This window comes from Sciurus carolinensis, chromosome 5 (assembly GCF_902686445.1).
Source record: "Sciurus carolinensis chromosome 5, mSciCar1.2, whole genome shotgun sequence".
NCBI classification, from domain to species: domain Eukaryota; kingdom Metazoa; phylum Chordata; class Mammalia; order Rodentia; family Sciuridae; genus Sciurus; species Sciurus carolinensis.
Window position 1 is genome coordinate 82,096,373 of NC_062217.1, and position 17,144 is coordinate 82,113,516.

General features: G+C 36.5%; 1 protein-coding gene and 1 non-coding gene across 3 annotated transcripts in view; both read left to right on the forward strand.

Annotated features, from left to right (window-relative positions):
- Positions 1 to 544: 544 nt before the first annotated feature.
- Positions 545 to 17,144, forward strand: part of Mtmr6 (myotubularin related protein 6) — a 43,333-nt gene continuing 26,733 nt past the window's right edge. The window contains exons 1-2 of one of the 2 annotated variants that reach the window (XM_047553667.1): positions 545 to 725; positions 12,394 to 12,510. In XM_047553667.1, the coding sequence (XP_047409623.1) occupies positions 702 to 725; positions 12,394 to 12,510 (141 nt within the window). In that variant the 5' untranslated portion in view covers positions 545 to 701. The remainder of the gene's footprint in view (positions 726 to 12,393; positions 12,511 to 17,144) is intronic. The other variant, XM_047553668.1, reaches the window with a different exon arrangement.
- On the forward strand, positions 8,422 to 8,494 carry Trnav-cac (transfer RNA valine (anticodon CAC)). Its single transcript has one exon. It is a non-coding gene; the product is annotated as a tRNA-Val (tRNA).

Sequence of the window (17,144 nt, forward strand, 5' to 3'; positions counted from 1 at the left end):
AATTATAAAACATGTCCCTTTGAATCTACTGTACTATAGCCTACCTTTTTCCCCTCATTCAGTAATACATCATCAGTATTTTTGTTATGTAATGCTCTAACATTGAATGAATGCACCATATTTTATAAATGAATCCTGTAGTACTAGAGAATATAATTGTTTTAAATAAAGCTGTACTAAATTTATTTCTTATCTAAATCTGAAACTGTCCACTGGTATGGTAAAGAACTTCAGAGACATCCAGTCTCGACCTCACCCCCCAAGTGCCCTTTACACAGGATTCATTCTTAAACAGAGAAGTCTTCTGACCGCCGGGCACAGAGACTGCGGGTTCTAGTCTAGCTGCGGTTGACAAAGGACTGCCCCTGAAGGGTTGGCGAGTTATATCAGTCATTCACCATCGGAGGGCGCTGTGGAATCAGCGGACTGCCGAGATGGGCCTAGATTGCTGCTCTCTGTGGGTGGACGCTCTACCCATCCCGCTGTGCCCTCTCGGCGGCCTCCGAGTTTGGGGAAGTGTTTCTAGGAGACGGCGCTCGCCGACTGCGCCTGCGCAGTTGACGCTCTCGGGGGCGGCCTGACGGATGTAGGCGCTGGCCGGTTGAAGGAGTTCCCGCTGGCTCAGAGTCGCTTTCGGCTCCCGGTTCCTTTCGCTGCATGGTACGCCTGTGACGCCGGCTGCCAACAGACGTCTCTTCAGGATGGAGCACATCCGTACGACCAAGGTAGCCGGGCGCGGGAAAGCCATTAGCCACTCTAGGTCCCACCTAGCGGAGGCGGGAGGCGACGAAGGCTCTGCTGGCCCCAGCAGGGCTGGGGACGGGAGGGGCGGGGGCCTGTGTAGGGCCCGAGGACTTGGCGGGGCCTGGACTGGCACTGCAGGGTCATTTTTGGCTAAGGGGGCCCTTCGTGGAGGTCTGTACCTATGGAGGCACGGTCACTCAGGAGCTCGGGGTGCTGCGGGGGATAAGTCCTGGAAAATTGTTTGCCGCCCCCCTTAGCTCTACACATTTCTAGGGCAAAATTGGGGCTACTTTAACTTTGGGTTATTCAGCCGTTCTCCCCCTTACATACCGAATAACTGGTGGGTTCCCAAATTAATATTACTATGCGGTGTAAGGTAGCCCTTACGTTTCATTGTCCCGTGTCACAGATTCATGATGCATATTTTAGAGGAGTCCAAATCAGCACTGTGTTCCGTATTACTTTCTTTCTCGGTCTCCCGTATTTTTGTATCTGTGCTTCAAACTTTAGGCATTGTTCTTAGGGTCAATAGTCAGTTTAACAGAGGAGTTATACATAAGGGGAAAGTGTTGTATTTCAAAAGGTCGGTTGGAACTTTCTTCAGTTGAGATTATTATTTATTAAATCCTGTATTCAGTTTTTATTTGCGAGAGATTTGTGCATTAATAAGTTTTTATGATTCTGTTATAAGAGTAAAACTGGAAGGAAATGACATCAGACTATTACTAAGTTATTTTTTCAACATTTAAAGCAAACTTCATCTTCTGGAGGGGGTAAAATGCTGAGGTCAGAACTGAGGAACAAGATCACTAGCAGTCCATCATTCAGGAGAAGGACTTTTTTGTTTTTCCTTCATAATCTTTATTTATTTATTTATTTGTTAAAAGGACCTTTTGTGAAAGCTGACTCTGTATTTGCCAGAGCAGAAACCATCAGTCAGTTGCTGCTCATCTTAAAAAGTTACAGCTCATTTAGGAAGAAGCAGACCTATGTTATCATCCCTGTTACAAAGAGAATTTGAGATCTGTCTTTAAAGTGTTTCACAGTCCTTTATAAGATGCACATTGATTTTTTTAAAAAAAATTTAAAGAGTAGAAAGATAAAGTAGCTAAAAAATTCAAGTTGCTGGCAGTTGAAGTTTGAAAATAGAAGGGTGAGTGGGTAAATAACCAAGTTTAAAGAGATGCAAAGGTGGAAAGAGGATTAGAGTAGTCATGGGATCAGAGTCTTGTCCTGTAGATGTCAAGACATCTAGATGTTCCAGATGTCAGCTAATGTAGGGGCTTTTGGCACATGACTTCTTTCTACACCAGTTTGAACCTCATCTTTGCATGTTTCAGATGCTTACCACAGTGCATAGTACACAGTAGAAAACCAGTCAGAATGAATTGAGTCTAATCAACTAAAACTCTGCTCCTAAGTGAATGATAAGAGTAAACACTGTTGGAAAATCTTCAGAACCCTTTCATTATGTTAAGTCTTTCCCCCTTCAATTTATGATGAATATATATCTGTTTTTACTCATAAAGCTATAACCAGTCTTATTATCTCTGTGAAGATTGTCACTAGTGACCTCGGTTGAGCCTCATGTTCCTTTTTACCAGTTAATGGAACATTCTCCAATTTATGTTCTGATTTAATTTTATTTTTTCACAGGGGTAAAATGATTTAGTTTCATTTTTTCACTCTACTGGTAGTTTACTAAGGCCCCTTTATGCCTTTTTAAGTATTAAGAGATTTTTAATTTTCTATTAAAATTACTTCTCATGTGTTCCTTTATTACATGTGCCATTTTATAGCATTAGACTAAATAGTATTGCTTAAGTGGGTGTAGGTAGACTGCAATTAAACAAATACTTGTTAGGCACCTATTTTGTGTCAGGCACTGCACAGACCACTGGGCATACAACAGCAAGTTAGATGTGGACCTCCTAAGACATTCTGATAACTATTGTATAGACTAATGTTTTCTTAAATCATTAACTTGTTGTAAAAACTTCTTAAAAAATTGATTTGAACATAGCCCGCTTTTTCTTTCCATTATGCATAACCTTCACCTGGACATAGTTAATTTGCTGCAAAGATAATTGTAAGTATTTCAAAATGAAAAATTGATTATGCTAGGTTTATTAGCTTTTTTTGAACCTTATATAGTTTAGTCAGTTTAACGAAGAATTAACCGTGGTACTGTATGACTACTTGGTGATTCATTTTGTTTGGATAGCTGTAAAATCCTGTCCATTGGATTTCATTATCTCCATTTACAGATGAGGAAGAAATAGGCTTAGAGTTTGCATAATCTGCCCAATTAGCTTATGAGGAGTAGTTAGTTTTAGATTAAAGTTTGTCTAACTCCAAAGACGGTATGCTTTTTTCATTGTCTCTTTAGTCTTAAGCCGATTGTTAAATTTGTATTAATTTAGAAATAAATACAGATAATTCGGAAAGTTTTCTTTCCCAGACCTATTCTTGTCATAAGTAATACTTATATATTATTATTATTTTTATTTATACTTTTGTTAGTTGTTGATGAACCTTTATTTATTTATTTGTATGTGGTGCTGAGAATCAAAACCAGTGCCTCACATATGCTAAGCAAGTGCTCTTCCACTGAGCCACAATCCAAACCCCATATGTTATTGTTTAGAGTCTTTGTTTTCTGGACCACTAACTAGAGATTAGTATTTTAGCTGAGTACTAATTAAATGGCTTTCTCAGTAACAGATATATCATCCTATTTTGGTCACATTTAGTTTACTGATTTTATAGGGTCAGTACATATGTTAAGTCCCTGAATTTGAATTTCTGAAAGTGCATTTCCAAGTTATACTTAGGAACACTGTAGCTACTGCCTATATCTTTGAGCTCTAATTTTGCCATTATGAGGTGGTTCTGCTAAGAAATAATGAAAAATATGTAAAGGCAGTTCTTCTTTATGCTGTCTTTCTCCTTTGCCTGCTAGGCTCCAGTAATTTGGCTAACACTGTATATTGATTTTGATATGATACTATGCTGCCTGTGAACAGAACTTGATATAATTGATATAAGCTTGATATAATTCATGTAATTGATATAAGCTGTTTTTGAAAGACTGCTTCCTAGGGTTTGTTAAAGAATTGAATGTCCCCCAAAATATGATTCTATGAGGGCTCAAGTAACGCCCAACTTGTTCTTTAGCTTGATCCTTCTTTTTGTCATTAGAATGTGAGATCATACATGTATATTTGTAGATTTATATAAATGTATGATATCTGTTTCAAAGAGTGAAGGAGAAATAAAACTAAAACCAACAAGGAAAAACTAGTATTATTTAAATTATTGTAATAAGAGCCAAAAAGTTTTGAGGAGTACTTGAACACTTTTTCCCAAGTGGTGTGCTATTTTGACTGTCACTAACATTAACCCATTTTACAGGTGAGAAAATTGAAGTTTGTAGAGACTGGGCAAAATAAAATAAGTTGTACTGACTCACATAGCTATCTGGGAACTAGCTAGCTAAGAAATTGCTGGAGATGGGTTCTTGAATTCAGGTCCTTCTGATATCAGGCCTATTCTTTTAACCACTACACTCTCCTACCACACAGAATAATTATCTAGTCAAGAGATTTGAGTGTCAAGGTAGGGCAGTGTGAGTAGGAATGGAGAGGAGGGAATGAATGTGAGAAAACTTAAGTGGTAAGATTTTGTCTAGTAACTAGCTGATTATGAGGGATTGGAGCTAGGAAAAAGGTCCGACCCAGTCAAGCAGATTTGGGAGCTGTCTGTAATCATTAAAGTTTTTCACTTGTGGATGAGTGTATACAAGAATATGTTGAGACTCTGTGGAGAAGAGTGGGAAAGTTAGGGCCTGGGAACCCTTAAGAGGGGGCAAGCTGCAGAAGAGTAGCACAGTTAAAATTGGAAGAGGTGAGTTGCAAATGGGAAGAGAGCCATCTTCCCTGTTCTAATTTCCTTCTTCATGCCCTTCTCTGCTCTTAATTCTTCATCCTTCTTGGACTAGTCACTGTTCTAAGTACAAGGAAAATGGTGATGAGAAAGTCAGACAAAGAGTCCTGCCCTAATAAAAATATATTTTCTGGTTGGAGAAGACATAATAAATAAATCAAGTAGATAATATGCGGTATGGTGGTAAATGCTGTAGATAAAAATACAGTGAGCAAGGGCTGGAGCATACCAGGTGGGGTTACAGGGCTATTGGTTGTCAATTGGGTAGTTCAGATCTGAAACTGGTAAGAGAATGTGCCATCCTCATCTGAGGGAAGGGAGAGAGGGTTCCAACGGCAGGGACAGAAAAAACTTTTGTAAGGCATACTTGATGCTAAGAACCACCTAGCACAGTAAGTGAGGAAGAGCTGAGTAGAAGATTGAAGTTGGAGGACAGGGGCAAATTACTGTAGATCTTTGAAGGCCAATTTAAAATCTTACTTTTAAAAATTATTTGTTCTATTTAGTTATACATGATAGCAGAATGCATTTTGATTCATTGTATACAAATGGAGTACAACTTTTCACTTCTCTGGTTGTACACAATGTAGAGCCACACCATTGGTACATTCATATTTGTACAGAGGGTAATAAAGTCTGTGTTTCTACCATCTTTCCCAACTTTTCCTCTCCCCTCATTTCCCTCTGCACAATCCAAAGTTTCTCCATTCTTCCCTTATCCTCCCACCCCGTTATGTTTCAGCATCCACTTATCAGAGAAAACATTTGGCCTTTGGTTTTTTGGGATTGGCTTATCTCGCTTAGCATGATATTCTCCAGCTCCATCCATTTACCTGCAAATGCCATAATTTTATTCTTTATTATGGCTGAGTAATATTCCACTGTGTATACATTCCACAGTTTCTTTATCCATTCATCTATTCATAATGGATAGGTTGATTCTGCAATCTAGCTATTGTGAATTGAGCTGCTATAAACATTGATGTGGCTGCATCACTGTAGTATGCTAAAAATCTTACTTCTTTGAGTTAGAAAGCCATTGATGGAGTGTCAGCTGTGTTTAACATTGCAGAAAAGCAGCATAAGATAGAAAATTTCCCACTGGCTCTGTGATTTGAGGTTACATTTTTCTCTCTCAAGTTCATAACTATTTCATTGCTAATTTATTCAGTCAGACATTGTTCTAAGAACTGGGGATACATGTTTGAAAAAAAAGATAATCTCTGCCTTCCACTTAACATCTACTTCATGATGTACTCTTTTCTTTCTTTCTTTTTTGGTACTGGGGATTGTACCCAGGCTGAACCCAGGGGCACTGTATCATTGAACTACATCCCTGGACCTTTTTATTTTTTGTTTGGACACAGGGTCTTATTAAGTAGCTCAGGCTGGCCTTGAACTTGTAATCCTTCTGCTTCAGCCTTCCAAGTCCCTAGAATTGCAGGCATGTTTTGCCACTTCCAGCTACACTTCCTTTTTGATAGCTAATTGTTATAGGATGTCCACGTGAAATAATGATTCTGTAGGTTCCAAGTGAGTGTTCTGGCAATAGGGAGGAAACATAACAAGCCACAGAAGTTGTGATGGTGTATTTTCTGCCTGGAATTCACTACACATACTGTCATGTAGTTGTAGAGTTAGCAGCTGTTGATCAGAGAAGTTAAAGAAGGCCATGGATCCCTTCCTGTCCCAGTAGAGATAACCAGGTATCTGAATTTCTGATGTTATTTTGTGAATGTGTGATTCCATGTCTATTTCCAACTTTGTAAACAGCTGAAATTTGAACTTCATATATAAACCATTCAGTAGTTACCTTTCAGTGAAGCCTACATAGTTTGAACTAAATGGTCCTTAAAGTAATGTGTGTTGGCATTTATTATCCCTCACCAAAGTAACCACACCTTCCAGTTCCTTTCTTCTTGTCCCATTTTTCTTCATTTATTCTTTTCTCAAAAGTCTTTTCTCAACAGGGATAAAAGTTTTTTATCCCTTCCCCATTTACTTTTTGCCTTTTTAAGGATCCTAACACTATTTTTGTAGTGCCTGGCAATGGTGACCTGAAGGAGTTGTAGTTGCTTCCTAATATCTGCCTTTAAACATTTCTAAGAAAAGCCTGGGGGAAATCTACAGCCACATCTGTAAAGTACATTTTTTTCTTTTTTTTTTTAATTGGTTCTTTTTTAGTTATGCATGAGAGTAGAATCCATCTTGATTTAATTACACTAGCATGGAAATATATCTTGTTCTAATTCAGACCCCAGGAGCTCCATTTCATTCTTTGGTGATAAGAAGAAATATAAAAGAAGCAGTTGCTTTTAAGAATTGACTAAATCTATAGGCTGAAATTTGTATACTGATATTTTAGTAACAGAAAAGATCCAATTTCTCTCTTTTGGGGGAGGGTTTGCAGCAAATAGCAGAATAATCAGTGTATTTTCTCAGAAACTTATTTTCTCCAGAACTTTAAATACTGAATAAATGTTTTGGAATAATTTCAGATTAATTTTATTACCTGTTACATCCATTTGCCTATTGCTCTACTGAAGCAGTTATGTGTAATGAATTTCTGCTATTTTCTTGATTTGAATTTGATTTTGCATTTAGTAAGGTAATAAATAATCCTCAGTTTATTATATTCAGATACTTTTCCCTCAGACTTTTCCTTCTTTATGCTTGATCTTGGTGAATGGTAACCAATCTGATAAGCTTAAAATCTTTAAAAGATCTTTATTTCTCTTTTCTTCCTTTTCACATTTGTTACATTATTAGTCTGAGACAGGTTTCTTCTCTTGTCACAGCTTACTCCAGACCTTAATATTTCTCCTACCCACCCCTGGATTGCTTCATTAATCTCTTACCTGGTTACCCCTACCCAATCCAGCATTTTCTCCACAGTGATCCTGGAATGATTTTCAGAACCATATCTGTCATGTATTACAGTGCTTAACAACCTCTATTTGTATCCTTTTATCCACAGCACAGACTCTACATTAATATGTTTCTCTCATCAGGCAAAATGCTATTCCTCCTGTATTGAAATATAAATGCTTTATCTCTTCTATTGAGAATTCTGTATTTTCTCTGTATTCCTATTAGTGAAGGAAGTATTGTTGATTCTTGCTTTCAACAGTTTGTATTAGGGAAATAGTAGTTTTTTCCAGCTATAGAGCACATTGGAATATTGAATTTGCTTTTTAAACTCATACATATCCTTCATTCCTCCTTTTGAACCTAACTGAATAAATAGTACAACCTACCATACCAGGTTACTAACTGTAGTAATTTTTGCAGATACTTCTTTGGCATTTTATTGCTTATATTTATCAGGCAAGCAAGAGTAAAATATCTGACATTTATTATCCAACCTTATTACCCCTCTGGGGAAGAGATTATTGCCCTTATTTTACAGATGAGAGCATGAGATCCAGACAAGTCCTTTAGTTAATAGCCAGTAAATTTTTGTTGAGTGAATTAGTAAACTCTCTTTACTGATATTACACACACTGATATTACTGATATTATGGATGTGAGTATATGTGTGTGTAATGCAGTTGTTTTAAAGGGTCAGAGTATTAAACTCCTTTAAAAAGTGGGAGAACTAGACATGTCAGAGCCTTAAATATTTGGAAAAAGAACCTAGAGAGGGAAGCTAGCTCATGTGAATTCAGAGCATGAGGGATTAATTTGGAATTAAAGGGAAAAATCAGTTCTATAAGAATGAGCAGGTGGGTTGGGGATATAGCTCAGTTGGTAGAGTGCTTGCCTCACAAGCACAAGGCCCTGGGTTCAATCCCCAGCACCGCCAAAACAAACAAACAAAAAAAAGATTGAGCAAGTGACAGCTGGGCACAGTGATGCTTGCCTATAACCCCAGCTGCCTAGAAGGCTGAGGCAGGAGGATTATAAGTTTGAAACCAGTCTCAGCAACTTAGTAAGACCACTTCATGAATTAAAAAATGAGGTTGAGATATAACTCAGTGACAAGTACTCCTGGGTTCCATCCCCAGTATTGTGAAAAAAGAATGAGTGAGTGAACTTTTTAAATACAGAATCTTGGTCTCTATCTTCTCACATGACTGAATGGAGTTCAAGTGAGATGAGGCTTGGAATTTCCACTTGCACAAAGTTTTAGAGATGATTCAGATGAGGTTTGACTCTTGAATATAGTGAACCAAAATTAACAAATGGGTCTAACAAAGGGAATTTCAGATAATATTGAATGTAATACTAGGGGGAGTCAGGAAATAAGGTTAGAGTTTTGGAAAGAGTATTTTCTGTCTGAATTTCCCATCTTGATAAAGATCTAGTAGAAAACAAGTCTGTACTATATAATTGTACTATACAATTTTAAAGAAAGAGTGATTTTTCCCTGATTGGGTGATAGGTTAGAAATAGAGAATTTAAAGTCCAAAGGTGTATAGCCAAAATAAATAAATATGTAGATGAAACAAGCTGAATATTAACTGTGTCCTACTAAAAGTTTTTCTACTTTTTAAGCATTTTTTGCTTATTTATTCATGAATTAATATCTGCTGTTCATCCACTGTACAGTGAAATGGTATCTGAGAGAAATAAGGAATAGTACAGTGGGATAAAGAAAAATCCTATTTAATGAATACCATGAATGACTTCAATAATGGGAATCACTTGGATTGTGGGCACCTTCCATTTTTTTTCCCTTTGAGAAATATTTTCTCCGAGGCAGTTCAACTTGGTTCAACATTTACTCTGTCAAACATTAAGAGATATTCAGAAATAAGAGACAGTCTTCACCTTGTAATATATTATGGTTTTTAGTGGGGCAGACAGACCTATGAATAGATGCTTTCATTCTAACTTAGCAGTTATTTTAATAGTAGTAGAAGGAGCTGATTTTGAAATATTTAGGTGACAAAATTCGTAGGAACTAGCAAATATCATGAATCAAGAACTCAGGGTGTTTTCCAGATTTCCATTGTGGGTGACTTGAGGAGGAGTTACATTAACTCACACTCAAACACAGAATTAGGATCATATTTGTGAGGGGTAAGAGTGGAAATCAGTTCTGTTTTTAGTATGTTTAATATGACTCTGAGAATATCTAGGTGGAGGTGGTATAGCACCAGGAAAGGCATTCCAGCTCAGGAATCAGACCACACAAGGTTATAATTGCTATCCCACTTCCTAGCTTCTGCTAGCTGAATGGGGGTAGTAATGGTACCTACCACATAGAATTTGTGAAAAAGAAAAGACATAATGCATGTTAAACACTTATTATGGACCTGGGCACATAATAAGCTCTCAATAATGTCAGGAATTGCTATTACATGTGTAGCAGACAGTATAAACTCAGGAGAGGTCAGTTTGACATACAGTTTTGGGTGTCATTAATAAATGACTAAAATCTTGACAGTGAGAAGCATTCCTATGGAGAAGGGATCATTGAGGGAAAATAGTAGTGAGTAGGGGATAGACAGAGTGTTAAAAAATCCAGGTGAAAAGTGGTGTAATTGTCTTCCATTTTAGGCTTATGATTGGAGAAATATTTTTTTTTTAAAATTAAAAACTGCACGTGGGTTTTTGTTTGTTTGTTTGTATTAGGGATTGAACCCGGAGGTGCTCAACCACTGAGCCACATCCCCATCCCCTTTTTAATTTTTTAATTTTTTTAAATTTTGAGACAGGGTCTTGCTAAGTTGCTTAGGGCCTTGCTAAATTGCTGAGGCTGACTTTGAACTTGTGATCCTCCTGCCTCAGCCTCCCTAGCCACTAGGATTACAGGCATGCACCACTGCACCCGGCTCACGTGTACTTCTTTTTAAAATAAAACTTTTCTGTTTCATTAATACACTCCCTTTTAAATTTTTATTTATTTTTAATAAACTCCCTGTTAAAACTAGTCACTAATATATTTTGTTATTTTGTCTAAGTTGGATAGCTATTTGAAGGGCTAAAAATGATTTTGGCACTCGTGTTAGCTTGAATCGTGTCAGTAGTTTATGATAATCATTATTTTCATGTTTGTTCATAATTTCCCTTTTTTATAGAGCTCTTAACACTTTTTTTTACTTGCTTATGCAGGTAAGGTTGAGAGCTGTGTTGCGAAATTATAATTGCTATTGTTTGTCTAAGTGCCCTTTCCAGCCAAGTCTAGCACAGTTAGAGAAGAGTATATAGTTGTTGACCCCATTTGTATTAAAATGTGTTCCAAGTTTTTGATTCACAATGGAAAGTATAATGATGTTAGATATTTTATGGAGAAATGGTCCCTAAACAATGAAATAAATATTGACCTCAAAGAAAGGAAATCTTTATTCAGGTTAGTAGGAAGCCTTCCTTTATGTTTTGCATTGCTGGGGATTAAACCCAGGACCTAGCACATCTTCCTGTTTTCTTAAATGTCAGTGTATAATAACCAGACAGTTTTTGTATATCAAATCAACTGTCAGACATGAGCTATATAAATTAGATCATATATCTAAGTTTTCAGAGAATATTCAAACTGAATTTATTGCCATAACCATGCAAATAAAATTTTACATCAAAACAAATTCATTATCTTCAAGTTTAAATTTTTACTTATTTGAACAAATGCTGTTATAAGCAGACTCTCCATGGAAACAAAATTCTGAAAAGTGAGGAACAGAGGCAGAAGCTAATCAGCCTTTTAAGTGATGGTTATTGATTACCTTGGAAATAAATAATTTTGTAATGGGAATATTCTTTAGTTGGTAAGGGAAAAGAAGAATGTATGTATTAATGAGATAATGATTAGCTGTCTGATTTTGAAGACCTACACAATTTAAAGGAATATATACAACCTACTGCCATAGCTGTAAATTAAAATTTTTTAGTTGAATGATTATTTTACTTTTTTTCCCCATAAGGATAGATAACTTTAAATTTCAAAGCAGCAGTAGTTTCCTGCACAATTCCTGACTAATCCTAATCCCACTTTCCACTCTGTGACCTGTGTGTGTGTGTGTGTGTGTGTGCGTGCGCGCGCACGCGCGCAGGCAGGAGGCTGATGCAGCATAGGACATAATCTGTGCAAGGGAATTCAGAGCTATAAAGAATGCAAAGCTAAGACATCACTAAGACATTAGTTTTCTGAGAAGAGTTCATGTTACGAGGCAGGGCATCACTATTGGTGAATCTTGAAGACTGCTGTACACTCAGCTAAGAGAGGAGACCCATATAGGAAAGGACACATGTCAGTCTGAGTAAAAACTAAGAGCTGGACACAAAACCACCATTGTTCTGGTATGGGGTGGTGAGGAAAACAGACTAAGCTAGAGTTTGTCAACATTTAATTGTTTTCTGACTTAATTTCCCTATTAGTTTACTTCTAGAACTCTAGATAATACTTTATATACTTATTACCTGATTGATTTTTCTATTTCAGGTAAAAATAGACCCTTAATTATGAAAAATGTTTTCACTTATTCATACTACACTCCTGTCAGTATTAGTGTTAATGTTTTTTCCAACTTATTCCCTATTGGTTACATTTGTAACCAAATAATACCTATGTTGTTTGTGGTTTGTATGTTCCTCCAAAAGATGAATGAAACTTAACATTGAGTATTAAATGAACTCGTAGTTTTTGGAAAGAGGGAGGAAACAATCAAAAATGATGCTTATTGGTCCTTGGAACAACAACAACAACAACAAAATTATTTATACTACTTTTTGAAATGAAAATAACATCCTTTTCTTTTTCAGGTTGAACAAGTAAAATTGCTTGATCGATTCAGTACCAGCAACAAGTCATTAACAGGAACACTGTATCTCACGGCCACACATCTATTATTTATAGACTCTCATCAAAAAGAAACCTGGGTAAGAAGGACCATAGCAGAACCATGTACTGGGTCTATTACTGTGTTATTTTGAATATATATGATATAATTAAAAAAATTTTTTTAGTTGTCAATGAACATTTATTTATTTATTTGCAGTGCTGAGAATTGAACTCAGTGCCTCACACATGCTAGGCAAGCATTATGCCACTGAGCCACAACCCCAGTCCTGTATTATAATTTGTAATCATTGGTTACTTAACCAGAAATTTTTTCAGTTTTCATCCTATGTGCCATATCTTTATCAGGTATATAGATATCATGTATCTCTCATATCTGTAGAATACCAGACTATCTCCATAATAGTTTAAAAATATCTATTTGTTCCTTTTAATTTTTAAAAATCTAAATAATATATGTATATGTTAACAGATCAAATGAATTATTTGGTATATTCCACAGTATTTTAATACCATATTACAATTAGGGTATTTAATTTTGTTTTGTTAGTATAAACCTTGTAGTATATGTGTACTTACATAAGCATGTACATTTTCAAGTATGTTTATATGTAGCAGGTATACTTTCAAAAGATATATACTTGAAAATGTACATATGCATATAGTATGCAGTTGACCCTTGAACAACCTGTTGGGTTGGAACTTTACAGGTCTATTTATATGCCTATTCTTCCTTCTTTTGTAACAGTTTGAGTAAACATACAAACTATGTAGCATAAATATTAAGAAAAATTAGATGTGTCATGGATGCATAAAATATATGTAGATAATATTCTGTGTCATTTACTACTACAAAATATACACAGATTCTCCAGGCACAGTGGCACAGATCTCAGGAGGCTGAGGCAGGATTATAAACCCTGGAGGCAGGATTATAAATTCAAGGTTAGACTTGGCTACTTAGCCTGATCCTGACTGAAAACAAAAATTAAAAAGGGCTGTGGCTGTTGCCCAGTGGTAGAGTGGCCCTGAGTTCAATCCCCAGTACTGCCAAGAAAAAAAAATTGCACAAATTCTGTTTCAAAAAGTTAACACTTATCAAAACTTACCCTACAAACACTTAAAGGCCTTACATGGCACAGTTTGCATTTAAGAAAAATGTAAAATTCAGTATTAACTCATAACTGCATGAAATTAAGGTAGTGTGTACTATAATACTATAATAATTTCATAGCTACCTCCTGTTGCTGTGAACTCAAATGTTGTGAGTATCCATTTAAAACGCTGGGACACTGATCATAAACAGTTGGTGTTTTTCTTTCTAGGAAATAGCATTGTATTATTGATCTTTCATGGTTCTCATGTTTTTACTGTAAGTAATGTACAATATACAAATATGTGTCAGTCAACATTTTATGTTATAGGTAAGGCTCTGGTCAACAGCAAGCTATTAGTAAAGTTTTGGAGGAGTCAAAAGTTATATCTGGCTTTTGAGGTTTCAGTGCCCCTAACTCCTGTGTTGTTGAAGGGTCAACTGTACAAACATCTTGTGTGTGTTTCTTCCCTTTGTATGTGCCAGAGTTTCCCTGGCATATTTACCTAAGAGTAGTATTACTGGTTCTTGGATAAGCACATATTTAAGAATGTTACCTCTTCAATATGGCTGTTCTGATTTATTCTCAGTATAGTGTTACACATTATCTGCATCCTGCATTGGTATTGTCAACTCAAAGATTTTTGCATATCCTGTCTGGTGTGCAGTTAAGTTGCAGATTAGAAAAAGTTACCTTTTCAAATATTTTGGTCTTTGAGTTGCCTTTTTTTTCTGTTGGATTGTTTGTCTTTTATTTTAAAGGAGTCCTGGATATTAATGCTTTGTCAGATACATGAATTACCATTAGCTTTTCCCATTGTGGGGCTTGTTTTTTTTTTTTTTTTTTTTTTTTTTTTTTTTTTTTTGCTGTGCTGGGGATCGAACCCAGGGTCTTGTGCTTGTAAAGCAAGCACTTTACCAACTGAGCTATCTCCCTAGCCCTGGGGCTTGTCTTTGGTGTGATTTTGTATGTATGTCTTTTAATGAAAGTTTCAATTTTTAATACTATAACTTTTTCACTTTTTCTTTTATGGTCATAAAGAGTCTTCTATAATTTTTTCTAAAAGCTTTACATACAAGTTGTTAGTACATCTGGGAAATACCCTGGTGTATGGTATGACATAGGTATTCATTTTCCTTTTTTCTTATGAACAGCTGGCATCATTTATTGACTGTTTCATTCTTTTTGTCTTTACAATGAACAGTCATAAATAAAGATTCTGAGGGTTGGGGAGATAGTTCATTCGGTAGAGTGCTTGCCTTGTAAGCACAAGGCCCTGGGTTCGATCCCCAGCAACCCCCCCCCCCAAAAAAAAGCTTCTGTGTATGTGAGAATATATGTGTATATTCTTCTGTTCTTTTGGAATATTGACTACAACTGTACCAGTACTACACTGGTTTATTGACTTGCTTCTTAATAAGTTTTGATATCTAGTACAGCACATCTTCTCAGCTTGTTCTCCATATTTGTTATGACTATTTTGTTCTTCCCCTTATTTGTTCACTCACTTGTGGGGAGCCATCCATGGGCTTGTAGGAGAACCAAGCTTGGTTGAACTATTATACAGGAAAATCTGGCCTCAGGAAATCACAATTATGGAAAATGGTTTGAGATTGCCTGAGTCATGTGGCTTTCCTGCATTGGTTCACTACTAAAATTCAAATGCAAGCCCTGGATGTGGGAATGACCCATTAGAGGCAAATGACTTGCTTAACTTCACCCCCTATCCTGTTTTTCTTGAAGAAACTCCTACTGGTCCCCTTTTGATCTGTACCTCTACAAATAAAGCAAGCTTGGACTTCTTTGTTAGAACCAGACCATACCCCTGCTTTTAAGATAATTCTGTCTTCTGTTGTTATTCCTGATACATTTTATAGCTTCTATTTTGCAGCCAACCCATCCCTCCTATAGGAACCCTTTCCCTTGCCCATGTCGGACATGCTCGAGACTTACTCGTTTAACACATTTATTAAACACTTACTATATTTTTTATTTTACTATTCTAGGTATTTTGGAAATAATAGCCAGTCATAACAGATAAATAAATTCTGTCCTCAAGGAGCTCACATTCTAGTTGGGAGAGATAAATAATAAATAGGATAAATAAGTGCAATGCATAGTGATAAGCACTAAACAAGAGACATAAGTAAGAAAGAGAAATAAGGTGTAGTTTTTTGTGTCTGTGTGCTTGAAAGGGAGAGACTTGGGCTTGTTTATGTGCCACATTGACTCTGCCAGATTTTAAACTCTCCATTTTATAAATGAAGAAGCTCAGGGAAGCATAATTTGTTTAGTATCACACAGGCATCTCAAAGTAGTTAACAGAGCTTAGGTAATGCAGTCAGGGAACTTTGGTTTCAAATGCCAGCTCTATTGCTTACTGCTTGGGCTAGTATATCAGGGTGCTTGTACTGTAAGTCACTGACTGTAGGGTTGAAAATGGCACCAAACCCTTCAAAGCAGAAGGGAGACTCTCCTCAGTACTCTCCTCTCCCTTTAGCTGGACGTTTTTCCAGCTGGCTCCCTGCTGACTTTCCCTAACATCTGATTGTTTGGAAATTGGAACACTTGGATAGTGCTACTTGCATAGAAGGCAGAGAACACAGATTTCTGGCATTTTAAATCTCCTTAGGGAGCTAGGTATTGCCAATAAGGAAGGTAGAGAGGAATAACTGACCCATAATGTCTGCCATAGTGTGACTTTAAGCTTAGTACCCCCCATAAAATGAGTATACCATTAGTCATCATGTAGGGCTTTGTGAATCTTAAATGAGAGAAAATAGGAAAAGCTTCTGTGCCTAAAGTATAGCAGTGGCTCAGTAAATTGTAGCTGCTTTTATTATTTTTCTAAGCAATAGAACCAATATTAGAGGTCGATTCTGTCTCCCAGTGCAGGGATCCATTTTACTCTGGGGTACACCCCTTAGAGCACATGCTGTCTTCTCTTTCTCTGTCTCTATTCTTTATCTTCCCAGGAAGGTCATCCAGTTGACATGATTGTATCAAGTTAAGGTGCTTATCTAAGCTGTTGACCTTGGAGAAGTTGTATTCCTTGGAAGCACTGGATCCCTTCCCCACTTCATGCTTGTATAAGAACTGCCAGGAATTTTGCCTCATAGAGCCTTGTAAAATTATTGCTTATATTATGCATTCCACCTCCTCATTATTCACCTGCCTTAATATCTTCTTTATATGTATTCCATCTCCTAGAGACATAAATGAAATATGGATGGGTAATTCCTGAACAATGTCAGTAGTTCATTCCTGCAGAGAGCTGTTTTTTCAAATATTGGTAGTAGTTTAGGGGGCAGCCAAAAAAATAACTTGTTCTCTTCTACTATTGTCTTAAAAATGCTGTCTCTCTGAAGTGAAGTCTATTAGTATGCTAGATTCATGTAAATGATTATTTTAATTCTAGAAGGAGCCTTACCAGCCTTTTATCCTTGTTCTCATTTTACAGATAATAATTTTTTCAAGGTTACATAACTCAGTAGTGGTAGAACCAGATCCCTCATAATTCTGCAAATAAATTTGGGTCTTAATTAAAATCATAATAGTGATATGATATTAAGTTTATGTCCTTTATTCTCTGTTTTAGATTCTGTCATTAATTAGATCAT